The sequence below is a fragment of the Nomascus leucogenys genome, chromosome 9 (assembly GCF_006542625.1).
Source record: "Nomascus leucogenys isolate Asia chromosome 9, Asia_NLE_v1, whole genome shotgun sequence".
Taxonomy (NCBI): Eukaryota; Metazoa; Chordata; class Mammalia; order Primates; family Hylobatidae; genus Nomascus; species Nomascus leucogenys.
In genome coordinates this window covers 59,494,583-59,519,263 of record NC_044389.1, presented here as the reverse complement: position 1 = coordinate 59,519,263, position 24,681 = coordinate 59,494,583, and the positions used below count along the sequence as shown (strand labels likewise).

General features: G+C 41.7%; 1 protein-coding gene across 1 annotated transcript; it reads right to left on the bottom strand.

Annotated features, from left to right (window-relative positions):
• Positions 1–18,459: 18,459 nt before the first annotated feature.
• LOC100602080 (small ubiquitin-related modifier 2-like) lies at positions 18,460–19,124 on the bottom strand. The gene is made up of 3 exons (XM_003265781.2): positions 19,018–19,124; positions 18,618–18,672; positions 18,460–18,554 (listed from the first exon to the last, which is right to left on the bottom strand). The coding sequence occupies exons 1-3, from the start codon at positions 19,122–19,124 to the stop codon at positions 18,492–18,494; spliced, it is 225 nt and encodes a 74-aa protein (XP_003265829.1). The 3' UTR covers positions 18,460–18,491.
• Positions 19,125–24,681: the final 5,557 nt, after the last annotated feature.

The following is a 24,681-nucleotide window of genomic DNA, read 5'->3' as shown; positions in this document are numbered from 1 at the left end:
GGCAATTTGGTTTTGTAACATATGTTATACTTTAAAATATTTAACTAAATTTCACTTAGAAATAGTCTGAGGCTGGGCTCATGCCTATAATCCCAGCACTTTGGGAGGCTGAGGTGGGAAGATTGCTCAAGACTAGCCTGGGCAACATAGGGAGACACCATCTCTACAAAAAATAAAAATAAAAAAATTAGCCAGGCGTGGTGGCATGTACCTGTGGTCCTAGCTATTAATAATAGGGAGGCTGAGGCAGGAGGATCATTTGTGCCTAGGAGTTTGAAGCTGCATTGAGCTAGGGTCGTGTCACTGCACTCCAGTGTGAGCAACAGAGCAAGACCCTGCCTCTAAAAAAAAAAAAAAAAAAAAGTCTATCATTACTTACTTCTATACTTTATTTTATTTTGAGATGGAGTCTTGCTCTGTTGCTCAGGCTGGAGTGCAGTGGTGCAATCTCAGCTCACTGCAACCTCTGCCTCCCTTGTTCAAGCGTTTCTCCTGCCTCCTGAGTAGCTGGGATTACAGGTGCACACCACAACGCCTGGCTAATTTTTGTACTTTTAATAGAGATGGGTTTCACCATGTTGGCCAGGCTGGTCTTGAACTCCTGACCTCAAGTGATCTGCCTCTGTCAGCCTCCCAAAGTGCTGGGATTACAGGCGTGAGCCACCGTGCCCAGCCTATACTTTAAAATATTATTAAATTTTACTTAGAAATAGGCTACCATTATTTCTTACCAATTCAGTTTGACATTCCATCTATTATTCCAACTAAAGCTTTGATGTGAAAAACAATTATTTGAAATTTAAGAATCTTTGCTAAATAATTATTAACTATTTCTTGCCACAGTCATACAATAAATTCCCTGGTTCATCTATACCAAGCTTTCCAACTCTCAGCTTACAGGCCGCATGTGGCCCAGGATAGCTTTGAATGTGGTCCAACACAAATTCATGAACTTTCTTAAAATATTATGAGATTTTTTTGTGAGTTTTTGTGTTTTTTAGCTCATCACCTATCGTTAGTGTTAGTGTATTTTATGTGTGGCCCAAGACAATTATTCTTCTTCCAGTGTGTCCCAGGGAAGCCAAAAGATTGGACACCCCTGCTCTATACTGTTCTTTTCAATGTTGATACCTTAGAGAAACAATGTCTATGTATAAGTTGAAAGTCAGTTTTAGGAACTGTTTAATGACCAATATAAACAACACATTACAAAGAAAGAACACACTTGAAATATAGATTGTTTGCTTAGGAGAGAAAATATTAGGAGGAACAAATGATGTGCTGCTTTCTCAAATGGGCGTTGGGGTTTACTGTGAACAATACATAACTTCTAGCATAATATTCACTTTAATAAATATTTTGGTTTTTGGAACCACTCACAACAAAATGAAAAACAAGTGAACAACCATCCTAGGTGTCCTAGAAGAAGATGTTAAAATGGGAACTTTAGGGAACTGCATTTAAGGCCATGCCAACCCCTTAGAAATGATCTATTTCATGTAGTGAACATGAAGGAGGAAAACTCTATAATTTCTTTCAGCGTCTCAGAGTTACTTTGTCTTTTCGAGTACCTTTAACATCTCTATCACAGTCTTTTCCCGTAAATAGGCCTGTGAGCCCCCCAGATCATCTGAGTTGATACCAGCCTCACCCTCTCTCTGGATAAGGTCTCTTTGTTTGGCAGCTGTTTCACAGTGACCAAAGCACCTCCAGGTTTTCTGTTGTTCTTTATAGCCCCAGGACTAGGGTCCCAAGTAAAGGCCTTAATGCATCCTGGCTGTTATCCCGAAAGCTATCTTGCACAGGTGAGAGCCCAAAGAAAAGAGAGAGGAGGGCTAGGTAGGTGAGAGTTATTCACTATCTATGCTACCAAAGTATGTTAGCACAGCAGTCAGCTACAATGCGCATGGAGCCTATATCAAACCTGTATAGGTTTAAGCAGAGGCAAAAAGGTTAGGAAAGAACAGAGCAACAATACTAGCAGAATGAGACAGGGATAGCCTCAGAGGGTGAAGGTAGCCAGCAAGTTCTTGTCCTTATGGAGACACGGGACACAAAGGACCCTGTCAAGGCTATGGGGGTCACTGGTTAAATAACAGTCACTCAGGTCAGCAGCCCCAAGTCATTAAACAGACAAGAATTGACAGCATTCTTTTTGGGAAGTCTTGGTTGAAAGATTAGAAATGCATCCTGTAAATTGGAAGCAACCTAAATGTTCATGTAGAAAATAGTTAAATTAATTGCAAAGAATATTATGCAGCATTTAAAGTGAAAGAAGGGGGTCCTATATGTGCTGACATGGAGAGATGTCCACATTATCTAGTGAAAAAGCTTCCCATCGGCCACCCATCGTCTGGGAAGTGAGGAGCGCCTCTGCCCGGCCACCCATTGTCTGGGAAGTGAGGAGCGCCTCTGCCCGGCCGCCCCGTCTGGGAAGAAGTGAGGAGCATCTCTGCCCGGCCGCCCCGTCTGGGAAGAAATGAGCAACGCGTCTACCCGGTCGCCCTGTCTGGGAAGAAATGAGGAGCACCTCTGCCCGGCCGCCCTGTCTGGGAAGAAGTGAGGAGCGCCTCTGCCCGGCCGCCCCGTCTGGGAAGAAGTGAGGAGCACCTCTGCCCGGCCGCCCCGTCTGGGAAGAAGTGAGGAGCGCCTCTGCCTGGCCGCCCCATCTGGGAAGAAGTGAGGAGCACCTCTGCCCGGCCGCCCTGTCTGGGAAGAAGTGAGGAGCACCTCTGCCCGGCCGCCCCGTCTGGGATGTGGGGAGCGCCTCTGCCTGACCGCCCCGTCTGGGAGGTCTACCACGGAGGCCAGAAGCAATGTGGGGGCTGGACGTGTGGCTCACGCCTGTGGTCCCCGCACTCTGGGGGGCCGAGGCGGGTTGATCACTTCAGGCTAGGAGTTGGAGACCAGTCTGGCCAACATGGTGAAACATGAAAAATACAACAGACAAACCAACCAACCAACTCAGTGACAACAAAACAGGTCTACCCTGGAGTCATACTCTAATTTTTTCTATTTTCCTCCCTTTCTGATCCTTTATCCCACTTTCTTTTTCTTCCTCTTCCTTCTCCTTCTTCTTTGTCAAATAGAGGATTGAGTTATTATCACTGATCCATATAAAGTCCCTCTCTCATTTATTTTAATTCCCACCCCCCATTTCTATTCCCCGACTTCCCATGTGCAACCTTCCTAATATGTTTGATACGCATCTTTTTGTTTGTATGTATTTTTAGAAAATGTTTGTTTTGTGTGCAAAAAAAAATTAATAAAAAATAAAAAAATAAAAAAATAAAAAAATAAAAAATAAAAATAAAAATAAAAGAAAAAGCTTCCCATTTGCTGTCTACATCCACCAGTACATACAATATTTGTTACATGTTTTATAAATATCCAGAAAAGCTTCATGGAGGAAATGCTAAACTCTTCTTGGAGAGTGGCATTGCAGGGAGAAGAATTCTGGCAGACAAATAAAAATTTATCATTTGTTTTAAACACTTCTATAGACTTTGAGGATTTTTTTAAAACAAGAACCATGATTTACTCTTTGAATTACATTTGTATAATAAACATTTTAATAACTTTAAAAAGCATCCTGGGTTCTAAAGTAGTTCCATCAAATAAGTTAATTTTGATTAACTGAATATTTGACTTTCTGCCTACCCTTTTCTATTCCTTTCTTATGCTGAGGCATAAGACAACCCAAGAAAAATGTTCAGAGTCAAAACTCAATTGAAATGTCTCACCTTGAGGATAAATGCAATTTTCCAAGAGCCTGGGTCCTCCAAGGCTAACAGAGAAAGAAGAAAAGGTAGAAAATGAAAAATAGAGAAGGGGAAGAAAGAGAGAGAAAAGAGATGGAGGAGGAATGAGGAAGAGAAAGGGTGAAAGAATGAGGGAAATTCGCTGGAGGGTAAAGGCAGGGAGGGAGGTCAGGAGAAACACTATAAGGAGAAAAAGCAAACTTCTATGAATGAGAATTTGTGCGAGAACACAAATATTACATGACCAAAGGTTGTGTTCTAGTTATCTGTTACAACATCAAATAAAATTTTTTAAAAAAATAAAACACATGCATATAGATGATTATGAAAAAAACTATTCAGCAAAACTACATTGACTGTAACTTGGGCATGTCACAGCCTAAAACTTCTACCCTTCACCTACATTCATGAGCAAATAAATATGATATTTGTTATCAGAGGCTTTTATGTAATGTGGTAAAACAAGGGCTTTCCGATAAAATTTTAATGGAAAGCTTGAAATTCCACAAGTTTTCAGATTTATATGCCACCAGCATCTTGGATGGCACTGTCCAGAAAAGTAAATAAAAATCAGCTATTACTGCATTGACTGGTAAAAACTGTCCACACTGGTCACTGCTCACATATGCACATTTTCCTCACTCGTCATTGCTATGTCACCAACCACATTATACCCTTTTCTTTTCTGGAAACAAGGAATTAATTTCTATGGCTAGAATAATTTGACAGCATAATATAAGGAGAGCTCAGTGCTAGACGTGACTTAGATAATCATCAAACTTTTCATTCCACTTTTATTTTAGCTGGCAGAGTATCATTCAGGAAGTTTCAAAATAGCTTAAGATAAGGGAATTTTCTCATTCTCCTTTTTTTTTTTCCTTCTTATCTTCCTTTCTCTCTCCTTGACCAATTTCAATTCAACTGCCACCTACTGAGAACCTGTTATATGCCAGGGATAGGGATATCAAGATGGATGAGGTCCAACCCTAACTTCAAGGAACTCACAGTGTAGTGGAAAACCCAGGTATCTAAAGAAATTATTTCAGTCCCATGTGCTAAGGATGGTGGAGTGTGGTGGTCAAAAGTGTGGACTGAATTCAAGATCTTGCCTGCTGGAGGTGAGGTCAGTTGATCTCACTAAGCCTCAGTTTTTCCTCTGTGAAAATGATAATTACATCTTCCACAGAAGGTTTTTATAAAAATTCAGTGTGTGTGTTTGGGGCCAAGGTAACAGTGAGATATTAACTGCTTATTCTTAACATTGACTTTTCCAGTAACCTTCATCTTTCTTCCCAGTCAGTGTCATTCACTGACCAAAGAAAAACAAGGGAACACAATAGAACTCATAGAACAAAGAAATCCATGCGCCCAACTTAAGATGTGCAAGAATACTCAATTAGAGCCAGTTTTTCTTCTCAGCAGACATTACAGCTTTCTAGGACTGACGAAGAAAGGCAAGGAGAGCCAGAGGGAAAGTGGAGGGGAGTTAGGAGTGTTATGTGGGGCAAGATGAAAGCTCCAGAGAGGCAGAGAGAGTTGAGGGCACAAAGGATGTGGGCCCTGGTCCCAGGCAAGACTCCGGAGAACTGACTCAGTCCCAGAGTCCCTGGGAGCCCAGCATGGAGTGGGAATGAAAGAAAGGTCCGTGTGGTGCACCTGGGCTGGAGAGAGTGCCGTGCCTTCCACCAGTCTTTCCAGTCCACAGTGGTTCAGTAGAGGCAAACTGTTTCTGCTAATCCAAGAGGGCACAGATTCCTAATCCATCTGAAAAGGCTACAGATACCAACAACCCGACACCAGACACCAACCAGACACTAGCATGGGGAATGGTGACAAGGATACCAAAGGTTCAATCTCATCCAGACACATACACACAAACACACACACACACACACACATACACACACACACCCTAGACTCTGCCTAAGCTTCTTACAATTTAGCTGCAACCCCAGGAGCTAGAGGGGATCCTGAATTGGCTGATACTAAGTTTCTGTCTCCCAGCTGAATGAGGTCTCAAAATAGAAATTATGGTCAGTTTTTTTTTTTTTAAAGAAACAGTTACATTTCCCCCTTAATTATGTCTGTGGTTCAATATTTGTACCCAGCAAACATGCCAAGTGTTCAATACTATGCCTGGCACATGAGAGCTGAAAATAGTGGCTATGATAATTTTGATAAATAGTTCTATGTGTTGGTAGCAAACAGAGGAGAGGATATTTATGTCAGGGAAGGATGCACAGGACATGTTTGGGAGAGGTCCTGAAGGATGTGCATGAACTTGCTAACTAAGAGGAGGGGAGGAATAGTTCAGGGCAGAAAGTTTGAAGATCTCAAAGCATCAAACAGCATAGGCCAGTTGTGGAACTGCAACTGACATCACTAGGGCATGGGCAGGTGGCAGTTGATATAGATGGAGAGGCAGATGATGGAAGATAATGGCCCTTTAGGCCATCTTCAAGATCTATACTTTATATTGTAGGCAAAGAGAAATCACTAAAACTTTTATACCAGTGTCGTGATCAGATCTGCATTGCTCAAGAAGTCATGTTGACAGCATGGGGAGGATATTGAATGGGAGGTGCCAGGCTCATTGATTTTGATCATAATGACTTTGCTACCAAGGTGGAATCCCATTTCAGTTGAGAGAGCATTGCATCATGGTTGAAAGTGTAGTCTCTGAAGCAGAATAGGTAAATTTGAGTCCTGGCTGCAGCGCTTATGATGTGACCTTGTGCTGACCACTTAACCCATGAAGCAGCTTTCTCATCTATAAAATGGGAGCTAAACATTGAATCTGAATCATAGAGTTGCTGAAGTTCTAGACGTAATACTTTATATGAAGCACTTAGGACAGTCCCTGCTATAAAGGAAGTACTTATTGAATTTTAGCTCTTATTAATCAGGCAACACTTAACATGTATGGGGGTGAGTGATGATTATGTGGGAGAAATAGGGTAATGTCTTTCACTTATGATATTTATTTAAATTTTGGTCCCCAAGCAAAATTTCAGAGAAGAAAATCCACTTTGTAAATTCACTCGTAAAAGGGATAGGTCTGGCTGGGCGCAGTGGCTCACGCCTGTAATCCCAGCACTTTGGGAGGCCAAGGCGGGTGGATCGCGAGGTCAGGAGATCAAGACCATTACGGTGAAACCCCGTCTCTACTAAAATACAAAAAATTAGCCGGGCGTGGTGGCAGGCGCCTGTAGTCCCAGCCACTCAGGAGGTTGAGGCAGGAGAATGGCGTGAACCCGGGAGGCGGAGCTTGCAGTGAGCCGAGATCGCGCCACTGCACTCCAGTCTGGGCAACAGGGCGAGACGCCGTCTCAAAAAAAAAAAAAAAAAATTGTATAGGTCAAGCTGCAATCCAAACAACAAAACCTCACCAGCTTAAAACTGATTCTGGTTGTTTGCGCTGGAGAAAGTGTTTTTCCTTTTCAACCTTGAAGCTCTCAACAGGGTTGACGTGAATTACTAACAGCTGCCACCTCCTATTAGTGGCAACAACCTTCTGGAAGAAGATGAAGTGTGCTTAGTATGTGAAGGGCACTGGACTCTTTGAAAAAGACATGTGATCTAGGTGACAATGAGTACTGATGACCCAGAATCCTGAAAGGTAAAACTCCACAAGTGACAGGTCCTTAACAGCATGGGTTCAACTGGAGTGCATTCAAATACTGGTATGTCCTTGTCACCGAGGAGAATGTGCCTGGGGAGCACGAGGTGGTGGTATGTGCAGGATGGACAGGCTGAGCTGGATGGCATTCAGAACCTAACCTGTGCCTGAGCAGAAGTGAGAATATTACTTTCTGTTGAGACAAGGGAGTATTTTAATTGATGATGTCCAAAAAGCACAAGACTTGAGGACTGAAATCTTTTCTGGGGCATAATCCCATATGTTCTAATGGAAGCTTTTTTTTTTTTCTAGAAAAACATTCATGTTTTAACGACATAGATGAAGATAAGTAAAGGCTTGGGGGAGCTATGAGGAAGGGGAAGCATAGAAGATTTAGGCATGGAATTGGGTACAGTTCCTATCCTTGGCCTGCAATTTGTATTTTAACAAATACTGCTTCCCTGTCTGAGAAGCTGCCTGATGACTGGGTGGGGAAAAAGAGCCAGGGAAACAGGGTAGGAGATAATGAGATGAAAAGGAAGAAAGACTAGGCCAAGAGTAGACCTGGGATGGAAGACACTAGCATGCCTGGAGGGCAGTGGGTGGGGGCTTTTAAGACTAGATTGAGGTATCTGACTCTAATCTTATGTGATAAGTAAGGAGACAGGAGAACTAGAAATAGAGAAAGGTGACACTGTCATAAATTGGCATGCAAGTTGAACCAGTGACTTGTAGAAATCTGTTTTAATGACTGATAGAATCATGTTTTTCCATTGCTACAAATTTATCACTTATTTATTGCTAAGAGCAGCTTCACTGACCATGAGAATCATCAAAGACACCAACGATTTATTCATAACAATAAAAAACATCAACAACAAAACTAAAATTACTTTTTAAAAAAATTGCTAGGCTGGGTGCGGTGGCTCATGCCTGTAATCCCAGCACTTTGGGAGGCCAAGGCAGGCGGATCACCTGAGGTCAGGAGTTTGAGACCAGCCTGGCCAACATGGTGAAACCCTGTCTCTACTGAAAATACAAGAAATTACCCGGGCATGGTGGCGGGCACCTGTAATCCCAGCTACTTGGGAGGCTGAGGCAGGAGAATTGCTTGAACCTGGGAGGTGGAGGTTGCAGTGAGCTAGGATCGCACCATTGCACTCCAGCCTGGGGAACAAAAGCGAGATTTCGTCTTAAAAAAATAAAATAAAATAAAAAATAAAATTGCTCATTGATTTGGCACTTCATGTCTTTGCATCTTATCAGAATTTTGGGCCTTTCAAAAAGGACCTGTGATTAGTTTTATTCATAGCATCAAAACACCCATCCGACTGACTTAATTGTCTTCTTAAGACTACTTTGGTATATGAAGTCTTGACTACATATAAATATTTAAATGTCATCAACATTGCCATACACTGCTTTAAGAAAACCCAAAGTGCTATGAAAGTGAAACTTCAAGAGATAAAAGCAAGAAAAGTTGCTAGGGTAAAATTAATTGGGGTTCCTGAAATGCAAATGACTTCCTTTGATGATTTACTCCTACTGAGGTCCAGACAATATGATATTGAATGTCCACAAATTTTCTAAAAGGGGCTAAGTCTTATTTAGTGCTCTATGTCAACAAAAAAACCCTTATCTTTACTTGTAAACCTTAATATTTATGTTTGAAAAGAAAAATTTTCCATTAGCTAGTTGGCAGTTTCATTGGACTTGAAGTGCTGGCCTCCTTGGCTCTCAAAGGAAAAACAGAAATTAAATGTAGCTCCTGTTTACTTTTTTTGGCAGTCTCACTTTAATTATTGACTTAAAAAAGCTAATTCACCTCTCTTATTCTTTAAAAACCTATAAACAACGTGCTTCTAAAAGGGATTCTAGCCACTAACCACCATGATAACTCTTCAGAGTACTTAATTTTCTAGGATCTCTTTCATTTGCCTCAAATCACACATTTTATTTTAGACTTTCACAAGCAGATTCAAGCAAGAGGAAAATTTTTCTTGACTTTCCAGTTTATTTGCTTTTAAGCACAACTTTCTCCCCGTAGGTGTTCAGGAAACTGTTCTACTCCAAGCCGGATGTGAGTATTAATGCCACATACTTTAGCACTCTTGCCTAGAAACGAGAAGATAAGTTGGGGGAAAAAATATATTTTTAAAATTCTTATAGTCAGCACATTTGGGCGGTGTCCAACATGTGCTTGTATTGGCCAAAGGCAAGAAGATAACAGAGTCCTGAGCAAATTCTAGCAGGCTCTTGGCTGCCATTTCTTGATGGTAGACTAAAAATCATGGCAATACAGACAGACACACTTGCCCACAAAGAGCTGCACCATTGTCTATTGGTAAGAGAAGCAGCCACCATGTATTTTGTGCCGCCTGGTCGTTCACCTCGCCTGGTTATTTATATACTTTTTTTCTAATTTTTACAATAATACCTTAAGGTAGGTATTATCAGTCCTGTTTTATAGAAGAGAAAACGAAGCTCAGCTTTTAAGTAACTTCCCAAGGTCCAACAGTAAAGAACGGAGAGAATGAAGACTTAGAGAAGTCTGCCCAACCCCAAAGCCCATGCTTTTCTCTCACACCACCCTGGATAACAAAGATGTGCTGTAGGTTAAACTATTTTAATAAGAGGACAAAGTTTGCTATCTCCTAGAAGGTAAAGGAAGGTGGACACATTCATTCTGTGCAGGCAAAGACTTTATTCCCATTCAGGGCACTAAGAAAAACCAAGCTACTTACAAATCCTTTTTACCTCGTAAGTCTAATGGGGGATGGACAAAGCCCCAGATGTCTCCAGAATGATTTTTCCTCAGTAAATGGGAATTTATTCAAATTTTCCTTAAAAATTGTACCTTTTCACATAACTTTGCCTGATTTCATCCTAATTGGCTAAGCGATAATGGTCAGAGTTTTTCTTTTTTCTTTTCTTTTTTTTGAGACGGAGACTCACTCTGTCGCCCAGGCTGGAGTGCAGTGGCGCCATCTCGGCTCACTGCAAGCTCCGCCTCCTGGGTTCACGCCATTCTCCCGCCTCAGCCTCCCGTGTAGCTGGGACTACAGGCGCCGGCCATCACGCCCAGCTAATTTTTCGTATTTTTGGTAGAGACGGGGTTTCACCGTGTTAACCAGGATGGTCTGGATTTCTGAGGGTCAGAGTTTTTCTAACGACCTTTAATGAGTCGAATAATTACCATTTTACAAGCATGCCCTGGCTTCGCTCCTCCATTTTCCTTTGTCTGGGTTTCGATCCTTTCCTTAACGCCAATCTCTGCTATGGAAATTCTAGTCAATCTCCCAGGACCTGCAAAATATATGCCTTTCTCAATGAAATGCCTCTGATCCTCATCTAAAAGCAACTTCTCTCTCTTCTAAGTGTTCAAAACTGCATCATTCAATCATCTACTATAGACTTTATCACATTTTAACTTTAATAAAGCTATCGATACCATTAAAACAAAAATCTTCCCTCCTAGATGAAAAGTGTTTTAGGAGCAGGGATTCTGCCTCATTCATCTGATGCCACATGGTGAATAGTACATACAGGTATGGTTGAATTCATGTTCCTAGAACACTAGACACATGTCCATCATCTCATTGTTATAAGGCTAGGCTATCCTCCTTGTCCCCCTTTGTTTTTGTAAGTCCCATTCTTCCAAGATCTTTTCTCAGTTGCTCCAGCCATTTTTTCCCTGAATTTATGAACCAAATTTTTGGTACTTGTCATAAAACTGCTGAGAAGCATATGCGTATGCCCTGTATTCCCAACGAGATCTACTCCTGGAACTAATTTATCTGAATATTATTTTTGCTACTGACAACAACTTCCATTTATTGACCAGTGTCTCAGGCAGTCTGCTGAGTGCTTTATTTTCCTTATCCTGTTTAATCCCTTGAATAACTTTAGGGTCCCCTGACTTTGTTCCTCAGCCTGTATCAGCTCTCAGCCTTCTCTACTATCATCTATCTACTTACCTACCTATCTATCTATCCTCTAACTACGTATCTAATGATTGATTGATAACAGGGTCTCACTCTGTTACCCAGACTGGATTACAGTGGCATGATCGCAGCTCACTGCAGCCTCGAAGGGATCCCTGGGCTTAAGGGATTCTTCTGCCTCAGACTCCTGAGTAAGTGAGACTACAGGCACACATCATCATGACCAGATAATCTTTAAATTTTTTATAAAAATGGGGCCTCTATGTTGCCTAGGCTGGTCTTGAACTCCTGGCCTCAAGTGATCCTCCCATCTTGGCCTTCCAAAGTGCTGGGATTATGAGCATCAGCCATCATGCCTGGCCTCTACTTATAATATACTCCAGGATTTTGACAACTAGACAGTAAGATTCTTGAGGGAAGGGGCTACATCTTTCTTACTCATCTGGGTACCTACAGTGTCTAGTACAAGGCATGGTAGATAATAGATCTCCAATAAACATTCCTTTGGAGTTTTCAAACTACTGAGATCACAAAAAAAATAATGCTTTGAAAACTGTTTTTAGAAATACCAATGGTACTTCAATATCATGAATTAATGGGTGAGAACCCTGCTTCTGTCAGTATGGTAGTTGCCAGGTTAAGAATTCTGCTTTTTGTCCCCTTATCCAGCACAAGATCCCTGCTCTTCATAAATGGGTGTGTTTTCACCAGTGCTAATAAGCATCTGGACTTTGAGCTTCCCTCCCACTCCCTACACTCACCCCACCTTGTTTATCTCTGGTCTATGTTCATATTCATGTCTGAAGGGAACGAATAAATCTGACAGAACCTAAAAGCATACCCAGAGGAAACTGTCTAAGCCCATGATTTATATCCCTCGTTTTCTTATTAACTAACTGCCAGACTTCAGAAAACTGGAGCCAACCCACGAAGGACTCCTGGCAGCCGGTATGAACCCTAAGACCAGAGACAAGTATGCCACAGTTGCTGAAGAGTGGGGGTAATGGGGAGGATGAGTGGGGAGAAGGTAAGAAATGGCTTCTAGAAACTTGACATGGCCGGGTGTGGTGGCTCACGCCTGTAATCCCAGCACTTTGGGAGACCGAGGCGGGTGGAACACTTGAGCCCAGAAGTTCAAGACCAGCCTGGGCAACATGGAGAAACCCTGGCTCTACAAAAAATGCAAAAATTAGCTGGGCGTGGTGATGTGTGCTTGTAGTCCCAGCTACTTGGGAGGCTGAGGTGGGAGGATCGCTGGAGCCTGGGGAGGCGGAGGTTGCAGTGAGCTGAGATTGTGGCAGCCTGGGCAATAGAGCAAGACCCTGTGTTAAAACAAAAACAAAAAAAAAAAAAAAGGAAGGAAGGAAGGAAAGAAAGAAAAAGAAAGAAAGAGAAAGAAAGAAGGAAGGAAGGAAGGAAGGAAAAAAGAAAGAAAGAAAGAGAAAGGAAGGAAGGAAGGAAAGAAAGAAAGAAAGAAAGAGAAAGAAAGAAAGAAAGAAGGAGAGAGAAGAAAATAAATTTGACATATGATCTAGGAAAAAAGGATTATTCTGCTTCCTGCTATTAGAGGACAACTCAGCCTTGATCCTCACGTTATGAGGAGTCAGAGAGGTGGCTAAAGGTTCAAGGATGTAAACGAGTTCCTCTCTCACCTACTTGAAAATGTGTAGGAGAGAAGAAAAGATAAATAACCTGTAGAAATATAAGATCACTGTTCGTAGAAAACAGGTATCTCTTATATTAAAAATACTTTAAGATTTTGACTTCTCGACGTATGAATTGATGAAAACATTATACAGAATCAGAAAAGTCCAACTTTTTAACTCTAATTTAAAAACAACAGTAAGGCTGGGCATGGTGGCTCATGCCTGTAATCCTAGCACTTTGGGAAGTGGAGGTGGGAGGATCGCTTCAGGCCAGGAGTTCCAGACCAGACTGGTCAACATAGCAAGACCCCTGCCTCTACAAAAGAAAAAAAAGTAGCTGGGTGTGGTGGCACATACCTGTAATCCTAGCTACTTGGGAGTCTGAGGCAGGAGGATCACTTGACCCCAGGAGTTCAATGTTACAGTGAGCTACGATTGCACCACTGCACTCTAGCTTAGGCAACAAAGTGAAACCCTGTCTCAAAACAAATAAATAAATATTTTTAAAAAACAACAGTAAAGTGGGGACACGGGGGTTGTTTAATGGATATAGAGTTTCAGTTTTGCAAGATGAAAAAGTTCAGGAGATCTGTTGTACCACAATGTGAATATACTTAACACTACTGAATTGCATGCTTATAAGTAGTGAAGGTGGTAAATTTTATGTTATGTGTTTTTCATCACAATTAAAAATTTTTTTAACAAAAACACAGTAAGGAACGATTATGAAAAAGAAGAAAATAGCCTAATTCATTCTGAAGAGGAAAATACACTACTGCTCAATTTGGCTGCTATTTAAACCCCACCCCACTCCTCCACCCTTGGCTTTTTTCTCTCAGCAAGCTGCCTAGCAGTTAATCTTAAATATCCTTTCTCTTTATATAGACAAAAAGGACAAAAAATAGAAAAATATAAGACTTTACAGAAACAGAGAGGAGAACTGTGGATCTTCTTCAGAAAAAAAAAAAATCTTTCTTTCTAAACCATTGGCCAATAAGATTATTTTTTAAATTATCTTGGTATAATATATAATGGCAAAAGAAGCTTTTGAAGACCCAAATAAGACTATATTAAGTCCCTAATCACCCAGTGTCTGATAGAGATTCATAGAGCTAACAGTTGAAGACAGTCATGGCGACAGGCAAAATGAGAAGCTTAAGGAACCCAGCTCAATTACTTATTACCTGGGCTACCTACCCACCCTCACCCCATCCCACTTTTTCTGTCTTATCCAGTGGGGAGGCTAAGCTGTTTATATTGACTGATTTAATTTGGGAAGGGACTTTTCAAAAAATCTGGCCTAGTTTTGAGTTTGTTTTTGAAATGGGTATTTCTTGATCAAAGTGACAAACAGCAAATGTTGTTTTGATGTATGCTCCCTTTAGTTTGGAAATTTCTGGGGAAGAGAACTTTTTTAAGGCAATGAAGCAGAATCCCCTTAATGCAAGTAATATTTTTTCACCAAATTAAAATGCATGTATCCGGCTGGGCATGAGCCACCGTACCCTGTAATCCCAGCACTTTGGGAGGCCGAGGCAGGTGGATCATGAGGTCAGGAGATGAGGCCTTCCTGGCTAACAAGGTGAAACCCCGTCTCTACTAAAAATACAAAAAATTAGCCGGGCGTGGTGGCAGGCGCCTGTAGTCCCAACTACTTGGGAGGCTGAGGCAGGAGAATGGTGTGAACCCAGGAGGCAGAGCTGGCAGTGAGCTGAGATCGCGCCACTGCACTCTAGCCTGGGTGGCAGAGCGAGACTCCATGTCAAAAAAAAAAAAAAAAAAAAAAAAAATGCATGTATCCTTTACAAAATGGTGAAATATCAGTAGCTTTTCTTTGGGAAGTAACTAAGTTTCAAGTCAACTTGCCACACAGTTTGAGCTTACTGTCCTTATCAAAAGAAGCTGGTGAGCAGAGAGAAACAGGGTATTCTTTTTTTTTTTTTCTTGGTCCCTAATTTGAAGTAACAGAGTAAGTTCCAGTAAAAAGAATTTAATTAAAACATTTAAGATATATGCCTACTGAAGCAATATCCTCAATGCCAACAATAGGGATAGAGGTATTCTCTGGTTTTCTTTTCTCTCTGAAAATATTACCTTAGTTTCTTTTAGCCAAATGACCTTAGCACTTTGTATGTATATCATTTCATTGTTAATCTCATTTATAGAATTAGACCGGAAAATCTTGCTATGTTCATTTTTTTTTAGAGGGGTAAATCGTCTTGACTTTCTTTCTCACTGTGTCCTTCATGGAAATTGTATATAAAGCTCCTGTTTCCTAACTCTGATAAACATCCTTTCCCTTAAATGTGGGGGCCATGGTATCATATAAGTAACAAAAGTCAATATAGGTTGAGTATCCCTAATCCAAAAATCTGAAATCCAAACTGCTCCAAAATCTGAAACTTTTTGAACACTGACGTGATGCTCAAAGGAAATTTTCACTGGAGCACTGTGGATTTTGGATTTTTGGATTAGGGATGATCAGCTGGTAAACGTATAACGCAAAAATATCAAAATAAAAAAAAAAATCTGAAATCCAAAACACTTCTGGTCCCAAGCATGTAGGATAAGAGATACTCAACCTGTATTGGCTCAACCTGTCTCTCTCTCGATGTTTCTTTCTGGGTGTTCATTCACCTAACGTGTTTTATTAACATGTTTTATTGTGCATCTCTTTTCCATGGGAACTGTGTGATGAAATCTGTCGGGTAGGCTGGGGAACTATAGGAAGGCCCCCTAAACTGGAACTGAGGGATTGCAAAAGGATTCTAGGGTTAGCAAAGAGAATGAAGAGGGCTGGCAGACCCAGGAAAGGGAAGATACCAGTATGGATGGAGGAGAGCACAAAGGAGGAAGTGGCTATGGTTGCCACACCCAGCCTGGGCACAAAGGCCGGGCCGGCTCCAGATACATAGCTATAGTCAAGTCCTGGTTAAGAGTTTGAAGTTTATCCAAATGGCAACTGGAAGCCATTGGAAGTTTTTAAGCAGAGGGACAGGATCAGTTCTGCATTCTTGAAGGATCACTATGGTTGTAGTGGACACTGATGGAGTGGGACAAGGCCAGAGGTAGGGAGAACAGTTAGGGCACAGTCATGGGAGTACACCTGGAGGTGATGCTGGCCCCTCTATTGCCAGCATGTAAGCTCCATGAGGCCAGGGGTCTGCTTGGTTTGTTTACTATACCTCAAGCATCTAGGAAAGTGGCTGGCACATAGTAGGTGGCCAAATGTTTGTTGAACAATAAATAGGCTAAACTAGGGTAATAGCAGAGGGGATTAAAAGGGAGGTGAGGATAGGGAGACAAATTAGAAGGTGGAGTGGATAGGTCTTGTTAATCTTTCTTGAAACTCTTTTGTATTTATTTATTATTTATTTATTTATGAAACAGGGTCTCACTCTGCCACCCAGCCTGGGGTGCAGTGGCATGATCTCAGCTCACTGTGACCTCCCAGGCTCAAGTGATCCTCCCACTTCAATCTCCCAAGTATCTGAGACCACAGGCATGCACCACCATGCCCGGTTAATTTTTGTATTTTTAGTAGAGAGAGGGTTTTGCCATATTGCCCAGGGTGGTCTCAAGTTCCTGAGCTCAAGTGATCCACCCGCCTTGGCCTCTCCAAATGCTAGGATTACAGGCATGTGCCACTGCACCTAACCAAAATCTCTTTCTTGATTTATACAGTTATGCCCTTTGCTTTTCTTTCTATAATAAATCTGTTTGATTCAATATAAAATATCTAAGTTATTTTTCAAATAAAATGCCTTTTTTAAAAAAAGTATACAATTCAATGATTTTTAGTAAATGGATAGAGTTTTGCAACCGTCACTATAATCCAGGTTTAGGACATTTTTATCACCCCCGAAATTCCCTCATGCCCAGTCCCTGCTCCCACCCCTAACCCAGGCATCACTGATCTCCTTTTTGTCTCTATAGATTTTCCTTTTCTAGATATTTCAAATAACTTGAATCACAATATGTAATCTTTTGTGTTTGGCTTCCTTTACTTAGCATAATGTTTTTGAGGTCCATCTGTGTTGTAGCATGTTTCAATAGTTAATTCCTGTTCATTGTAGAATAGTATTCTATTGTATAGAAATACAACATTTCATTTATCCATTTACAAGTTGATGAACACTTGGATTATTCCTACATTTGGCCTATGATGAATGAATCTGCTTTGAACATTTGTGTAAAAGTCTTGGAGTGGACAGACAGAGGCCTTGTTAATTTTTATTAGATGCGGGAGGTTGTGAGAAAAACAAAGGGGGCAAGGAAGATGCCCAGATTTCAAGCTTGGCAACTGATGATACCTAATTCACAGAAATGGGGAAGACTAGAAAGAGAGCAGTTTTAATGAGAAAGATTACCTCAGTCTGGGGCAAGTGCCTATGAGATATGGTGTGGGTGTGCCCAGTTGGCAGGTAGGCACATGGATGTGGAACCTTAGTTTCCTTAAAACATCTAACAAAGTTAGGCCCATTTTTGAGCAGCATGTCCCATGTTTAAGATACATTCCTCAGGCATAATAAAAGCAATTCTCTGTGACTTAGGCTCACCTCTATATAAATCTGACCAAAGAGAAATTCATGTAACATCCCACATACTCGTTTTGCTTTGCACAACAATTATTATTTTTTTTAATTTTAAGCAAAAAGTTTATTTAAACAAGACATGTGAAGGGAAAAGTATCTAGGATTCTTTTTTTTTTTTTTTTTTGAGACAGAGTTTTGCTCTGTAGCAGTGCAGTGGCCCAATCTTGGCTCACTGCAACCTCTGCCTCCCGGGTTCAAGTGATTCTCCCATCGCAGCCTCCCGAGTAGCTGAGATTACAGGCACACTCAGCTAATTTTTTTTTTGTATTTTTAGTAGAGACAGAGTTTTACCATGTTGGCCAGGCTGGTTTCGAACTCGTGACCTCAAGTGATCTGCCTGCCTTGGCCTCCCAAACTGCTAGGATCACAGGTGTGAGCCACTGAGCCCAGCCATAAGATTACTTTTTTTTGTTTGTTTTAGAGTAATTTATCCCTACTTAAAGACAGATTCCCCTACATGTAACAGCTACGTACAAAAGAGTTATAAAACCGTCCTTAGTTTAACAAGGATAAATGAAAAACGTTAAAATTCTCCAATTGAACAAGGTATACAAGGATTTTTCGGTTGTTGTTTTTTTGTTAAAACAGTAAAAGCAAAATAACTTACTGGAATAGAAAGATAAGAGCTGAATGAGCATGCCACTAAAGGAGAAAGGGGCATTTTCACAGAATCAGTATTTTTCCCTATCCCGTCTCCATGTGATGTCAATCAAAACATACCATTGGCTGTTTAGTTAAAAAAATGCAATATGCTTGTGCACATTTACCAGTTACTTTATGTACAATAAAGGAATAGGGAAGGGGGAAATTAAATAATAGAGAAAACTATACTGGATGTGGTGGAATCAAATTGCAGTTTTCTAACTGAGAATGTCATGTTGGTCTGAAAAGAAAAGAGTTCTGGAGTAACAAAGCAGGTTCCCTTCTCAGTAGACACCTCCCATCTGCTGTTGGAACACATCAATTGTATCATCATCCTCTATTTCAAACTGTGCAGGTAAGTCTGTTTCATTGATTTGTTGCCTGTCAAATCAGAATCTGATCTGCCTCACTGACAATCCCTGTTGTTCACAATACGCTTTCATTAGTTTACTAAGTGATGTATGCCTCTTAGTTTTTTGTTGTTGTTGTTGTTGTTGTTGTTGTTGTTTTTTTGAGACAGAGTTTCACTCTTGTCACCCCGGCTGGAGTGCAATGGCGCGATCTCGGCCCACTGCAACCTCTGCCTCCTGGGTTCAAGCAATTCTCCTACCTCAGCCTCCTGAGTAGCTAGGACTACAGGCGTGTGCCACTGCAACCGGCTTTTTTTTTTTTTTTTTGTATTTTTAGTAGAGATGGGATTTCACCATTTCGGCCAGTCTTGTCTCGAACTCCTGACCTCAGATGATCTGCCTGCCTCGGCCTCCCAAAGTGCTAGGATTACAGGCGTGAGCCACCGTGCCCAGCCTATGCCTTTTAATCTTAAACTGCACCACAGAACCATCCTGCCCCACCACCTTCAAATTAATATGATCGTTGTTCTCAGTCTTGACTCCTTCCTTGGGCTTTTCGCCGGCCATGACGAGCTCCGGAGTCTCCTCAGCTGCCACTTCACAAAAGAGGTACCAGGTCCTCACCGAACGAGCACACAAGCAGCACCAGGAGCTGCAGAAGGAGGCTGCAGTGCTGGACGAGGGAGAGGGTGCGTGGCATTATGTGCTCCCTCCCCCCACCCTGTGTGCACCTGCACAACAACTTTTTTTTTTTTTTGAGACGGAGCCTCCTTCTGTTGCCCATGCTGGAGTGCAGTGGTGTGATCTTGGCTTACTGCAACCTCTGCCTCCTGGGTTCAAGCGATTTTCCTGCCTCAGCCTCCTGAGTAGCTAGGACTACAGGTGGGCGCCACCACGCCAAGCTAATTTTTTTGTATTTTTAGTAGAGACGGGGTTTCAGCATGTTGGCCAGGATGGTCTCGATCTCCTGACCTCGTGATCTGCCCACCTTGGCCTCCCAAAGTGCTGGGATTACAGGCGTGAGCCGCCGCACCCGGCCAACAATTTTAATAACATCTTCTATTTGCTTAGCATTTCCCCTTTAAACAAATTGTTGTAAAGAGTACATAACAGGCTAGGCATGATGGCTCATGCCTGTAATCCCAGTACTTTGGGAGGCCGAGGAGGAAGGACTGCTTGAGCCCATGAGTTGAAGACCAGCAACAGAGTGAGATCTTGTTTCTACAAAAAATAATTTAAAAATTAGCTGGGTATGATGGCATATGCCTGTAGTCCCAGCTACTCGGGGCTGAGGTGGGAGGATCACCTGAGCCCTGGAGGTTGAGGCTGCAGTAAGCCATGATCACATCACTGCATCCAGCATGGGTGACAGACCGAGAAGCTGTCTAAAACAAAACAAAACAAAACAAAAAACAGCCTACGTAACGTAAAGTGAACCATCTTAACCACATGTAAGTGTACAGTCCAGGGGCATTAAGTACATGTACAACCATCACCAGCATTCATCCACAGAACTCTTTTCCTCTTGTAAAACTGAAACTTTGTACTCACTGAACAACAATTGTCCAATCCTCCCACTCCCCAGCCACTGCCGACCACCATTCTACTTTCCGTTTCTATGAATTTGACTATTCTAGGTAACTTGTATAAGTGGAATTACACCGTATTTTTCCTTTTATGACTGGCTTATTTCACTTAGCATAACATCCCCAAAGTTCACCTATGCCATATTCTGTAACAGGATTTCATTCCTTTTTAAGGCAGAATAATAGGCCATTGAATGTTTATACCACAGTTTGTGTATTTATTCATCCCTCCATGGACACTTGGGTTGCTTCCACCCTTTGCCTATCATCAATGATGCTGCTGTGAACATGGGTATGCAGATATCTCTGAGTCCCTGCTTGCTCTGTATTTCCTTTTAAGAAATTAAGATATAAGAATTGAAAGATCTTTATCATACTTCTTATAACATCATCCCACATTCTCCTTTTGGTTTGCACTACAATTTTAATAACATCTATTTGCTTAGCATTTCCTCTTTTTAAAAAAATGTTGTGAAGAATACATAACAGACCGGGCATGATGGCTTATGCCTGTAATCCCAGCACTTTGGGAGGCTGAGGAGGGAGGATCATTTGAGCCCACGAGTTCAAGATTAGCTAAGGCAACAGAGTGAGACTTTGTTTCTACAAAAAATAATTTAAAAATTAGTTGGGCATAATGGTGTATGCCTGTAGTCCCACCTACTCAGGGGGCTGAGGTGGGAGGATCATTTGAGACCTGGAGGTAGAGGCTGCAGTGAGCCATGATTACACCAGGCAGGCTGTAATCCATTGATGAATCTGAATAGAAGTAATCACATGAACAAGTCCAAGATTAAAACTACAAAGCTCCAGCTGCAATGAGTGAGGCCAGAACTTTCTGCAGCTTTGACACTGGGGTATCACTGGACTTTTCTTAAACACTAGACCGACAATGCAGAAAATTACTCTTTTTTAAAGGACTTTAGAGGTACCACCGTAAGTCAACAACACTTCAGCCCCAGATTTTCCTCATAAAATTTTCTTTTTTTCCCAGTAATCCATAGGGGTCCTAAAGGTGACCCAGTCTTGTTTGCTTTTGTGATAAAACTGTTCAGCTGGAACGTCCTAATGCACTTAAAGATTTCTGTAGTATGCCAGGTCAGGTAGGTCAGCAATGATGCAGTGGAACTTACCAGGGCAGCGCTTATCAGGGAATGAAGGTATGGCGTGGGGTCAGGATGTCACGCCTGATGGCAGAGAGAAAGATTAGACATACACCAGCAAAGAAGAGAGAGAGGTTTTGAATTTTATGCTACAAAAAAAGGATGCAAGGCAGGTCCTAGCTCCATCAACTTGAATCTGTTTCTAAAAACAACTGTTTTCCACAGATGAACACAACAGGCAGGTCATGGAAAATACCAGAACAGGGCAATGTTTCTATTCTGTTGGGATCGTGAGAGACAGATGAAAGTGCCAGGAATCAAGTTAATAAAATAAGTAAGCTTAAACAGCCACAAACATCACAAAATACCATTTTAATTACTGTAGATGTGACAAAAAGCAGCCAAATCCATAGAACAGTCCAGCACTCCAGGCAAAGCCTTGAATTTCACCACTGCTGGTGCAGGAAGTCCATATGGATCTGGGCTCTCTTCCAGATGACTGGTTCTTCTGACAGTCCAAGTCCAAAGAACTCTTGGAATGCCACAGCTTCCTGGTACACCTTCCCAGGTGCCCCACCCTCAACTGGTATTAAGGGTGGGTCAAGAAATCAAACACAAGCTATAAATGGAAGAGAGATAGGAGATAAAAAACCCCTGGATCCCAGCCAGGCCACATGGCATGAATGAGTACTTCATAGGCAAAGCTGCAGCCAAGTTGAGGTGGTTCCAGAGTTGGAGGCCTGAGGCAGAGGCTAACTGCACTCAAGTTCATCAGAAGTCCTGGTACTACTGTGTACACAAAAAACCCATCCCACCTGTTTGTAGATGGTATTGGCAGCTGTGGAAACCCTGGTAAGAACTGTAAAATCCTTAGAACCCCTTTGAGGTGGGAATCCTTCCCTCCAAGTCAAGGTTGGAGGCACATCTGAATTATCTGGAAGCCTTTATTTTTTTAATATATATATTTTTGAGATGTGGTCTCACTGTGTTGCCCAGGCTGGTCTCAAACTCCTGGGCTCAAGTGATCTGCCCACCTTGGCCTACCAAAGTGCTAGGATTACAGGCAAAAGCCACCGGGCTCGACCACCTGGAAGCCTTTAAAACCAAGGCGCAACCAGAGGCTGTGGAAGAGGGAAATGGGGAGTTTTTAGTGCGTATAGAGTTTCAGTTTTGCAGGATAAAAAAGTTATCAAGCTCCATTGCACAATAACTTTGATATACTTAACATTATTGAACTATACACTTAACATTATTGACCTATACACTTAAAACTGGTTAAGATGACAAATTTAATGTATGTGTGTATGCGTGTATGCGTGTGTGTGTGTTTGCCACAATAAAACCAAAGAACAGTAACAAAAGCATAAAGACCCCAAGGCCCAGGACCAACCTCAAACCAACTGAATTAGAATTTCTGGGGATGAATGGCAGGCATCACCATCATCACGACTATTTTAATTGTAGTACACGCATCATTATTTTTAAAAGCTTTCAAGATCATTGTCATGTGCAGCTAAGATTGAGAATTACAACTATTAATCAATGAAAGATTCTGGCTGCATAAACTCAAGAAGAATGATCAATTAACAATTGCCTGCATTAATTTCATATGGCTACACAGATGTTCTCCAAAGAAGTTAGGTTCAGTAAGCCCTTTAGATGAGAAAGTGGCTTTTCTAGGCAAACTCTTTGACTTCACAAATATCAAATGTTTTATTCACTGAAAGTCAGAACTTTCTGAGGAGTAAGCTAGCACATAAGGAAAGAGATACTTTTTGAAATTACATGAATGCTGACAGCCAGAAGGATCCCATGTGGTAACTGACTATGGGCCTACAGAGAAAGTATTCTTTCAATGAAGCCAGACTTACAGCCAGCAAGTAGTTCACCCACTTTGAAAATCTGGTTTATTATTTTCAACTGCCAGGAAATGACAGCCAAACATACTTGGTATGTATAGGCCAGATAAGAAATTGTTTGAACAGTCAGACAAGGTATCTCAGAACTGCAGCTTGGGGTGAGGCAGGTGTCATGACTCAAGTTCCTACAGAGACCAAGAGGGTAAATGGCAAAAGTGAACCAGTTGGAACAGTGGCCACTGAAGGCCTTGTGTCCTGTTTAAAGGACCACTCTAACCCAACTGTTACACTGCAGAAAGTGGGACCACTGTTACCTGAGTTCCCAACTTTTCAGAAAAATCCTGGACATCTGGATGTTTATGTAAAGTTTTCCAATTTTTAAATATTAGAAATCAATCCAATTAAAAACCAAAGCTGTGCACAGCAGTGTGCACCTATAATCCCAGCTACCCAGGAGGCTGAGGGAGGAGGATCACTTTAGCCCAGGAGTTCAGCCTGAGCAACATAGTGAGGCCCTATCTCTAAATCAACAAGAACAACAACAATCTATGGGCCAAACAAAGCACAGCTTCACGAGAGATTGGGCTTCTTTGCTGCTGGTTATTACCTCTGGTGTATAGCAACAAGGAGACCTGGATTCTAGTCTTGACTTAGCAAGTTGTGTAGCATCACAACCAACTTCTCTGGAATCCATCTTGAAAAATAAAAGGCATATGAGAGTATCTTGAATGTCAGGCCTATGATTACTTATTCTCTATTAGGGAGAAATGCAGGTTGAGTGAGACTTCAAACACACAACCGAGAAATCCTAAGATCTTCATATCTAGGTTTGAACATGCCAGACCCAATGACTCCTTCCCTACCCAGTTGGTTTTAAGCTGACAAAACATAACTTTTCTTGGAATAGATTTAGCCAGTTTAAAAATTTTGATTTGGAGCTATCTATGCATGATTTTCAATAAATGTTTTCTAGATTTCCAGAGACTTTTATGGTGATTTAAATTACCAAACCATGAAGTCCCCTTATAGGATCAGATACTCTCTAGAAGCAAGAAGTGATTAGAGTGTAGTAGACAATGCACTAGGCTAGGAATCTAGAGACATGGCTGTCAGTAACCAACTCTGTGAATCTCTCTGTCTCCCTATCTCCCTCTCCCTCTCTCTCTCCCTCTCCCTCAAATAGGGTCTTGCTTTGTTGCCCAGGCTGGAGCGCAGTGTTGCAATCACAGCCTACTACAGCCTCGAACTCCTAGGCTCAAGCAATCCTCCTACCTCAGCCTCTCAAGTAGCTCGAACCACAGGATTGCAATCATCGAACCTACAGTAGGTATGCTTCTTTAGAAGGAAGGAAAATATACATGGATTCTTAGGCAACTGGATAATGAAAAGTGATCCTGATTTTAGGGCTTCATCATGGACTGCTATGGTAGGAAGAATTCTGAAGATGGCCCAAGATTCCTGTCCCCTAGTCATTCAAACATTGATTGTGAAGGGAAATTGCGGATGCAATTAAAGTCCCAAGTCAATGAATCTTAAGATACAGGAGATTATCCAGGTAGGTTTGGCCCAGGCAGGT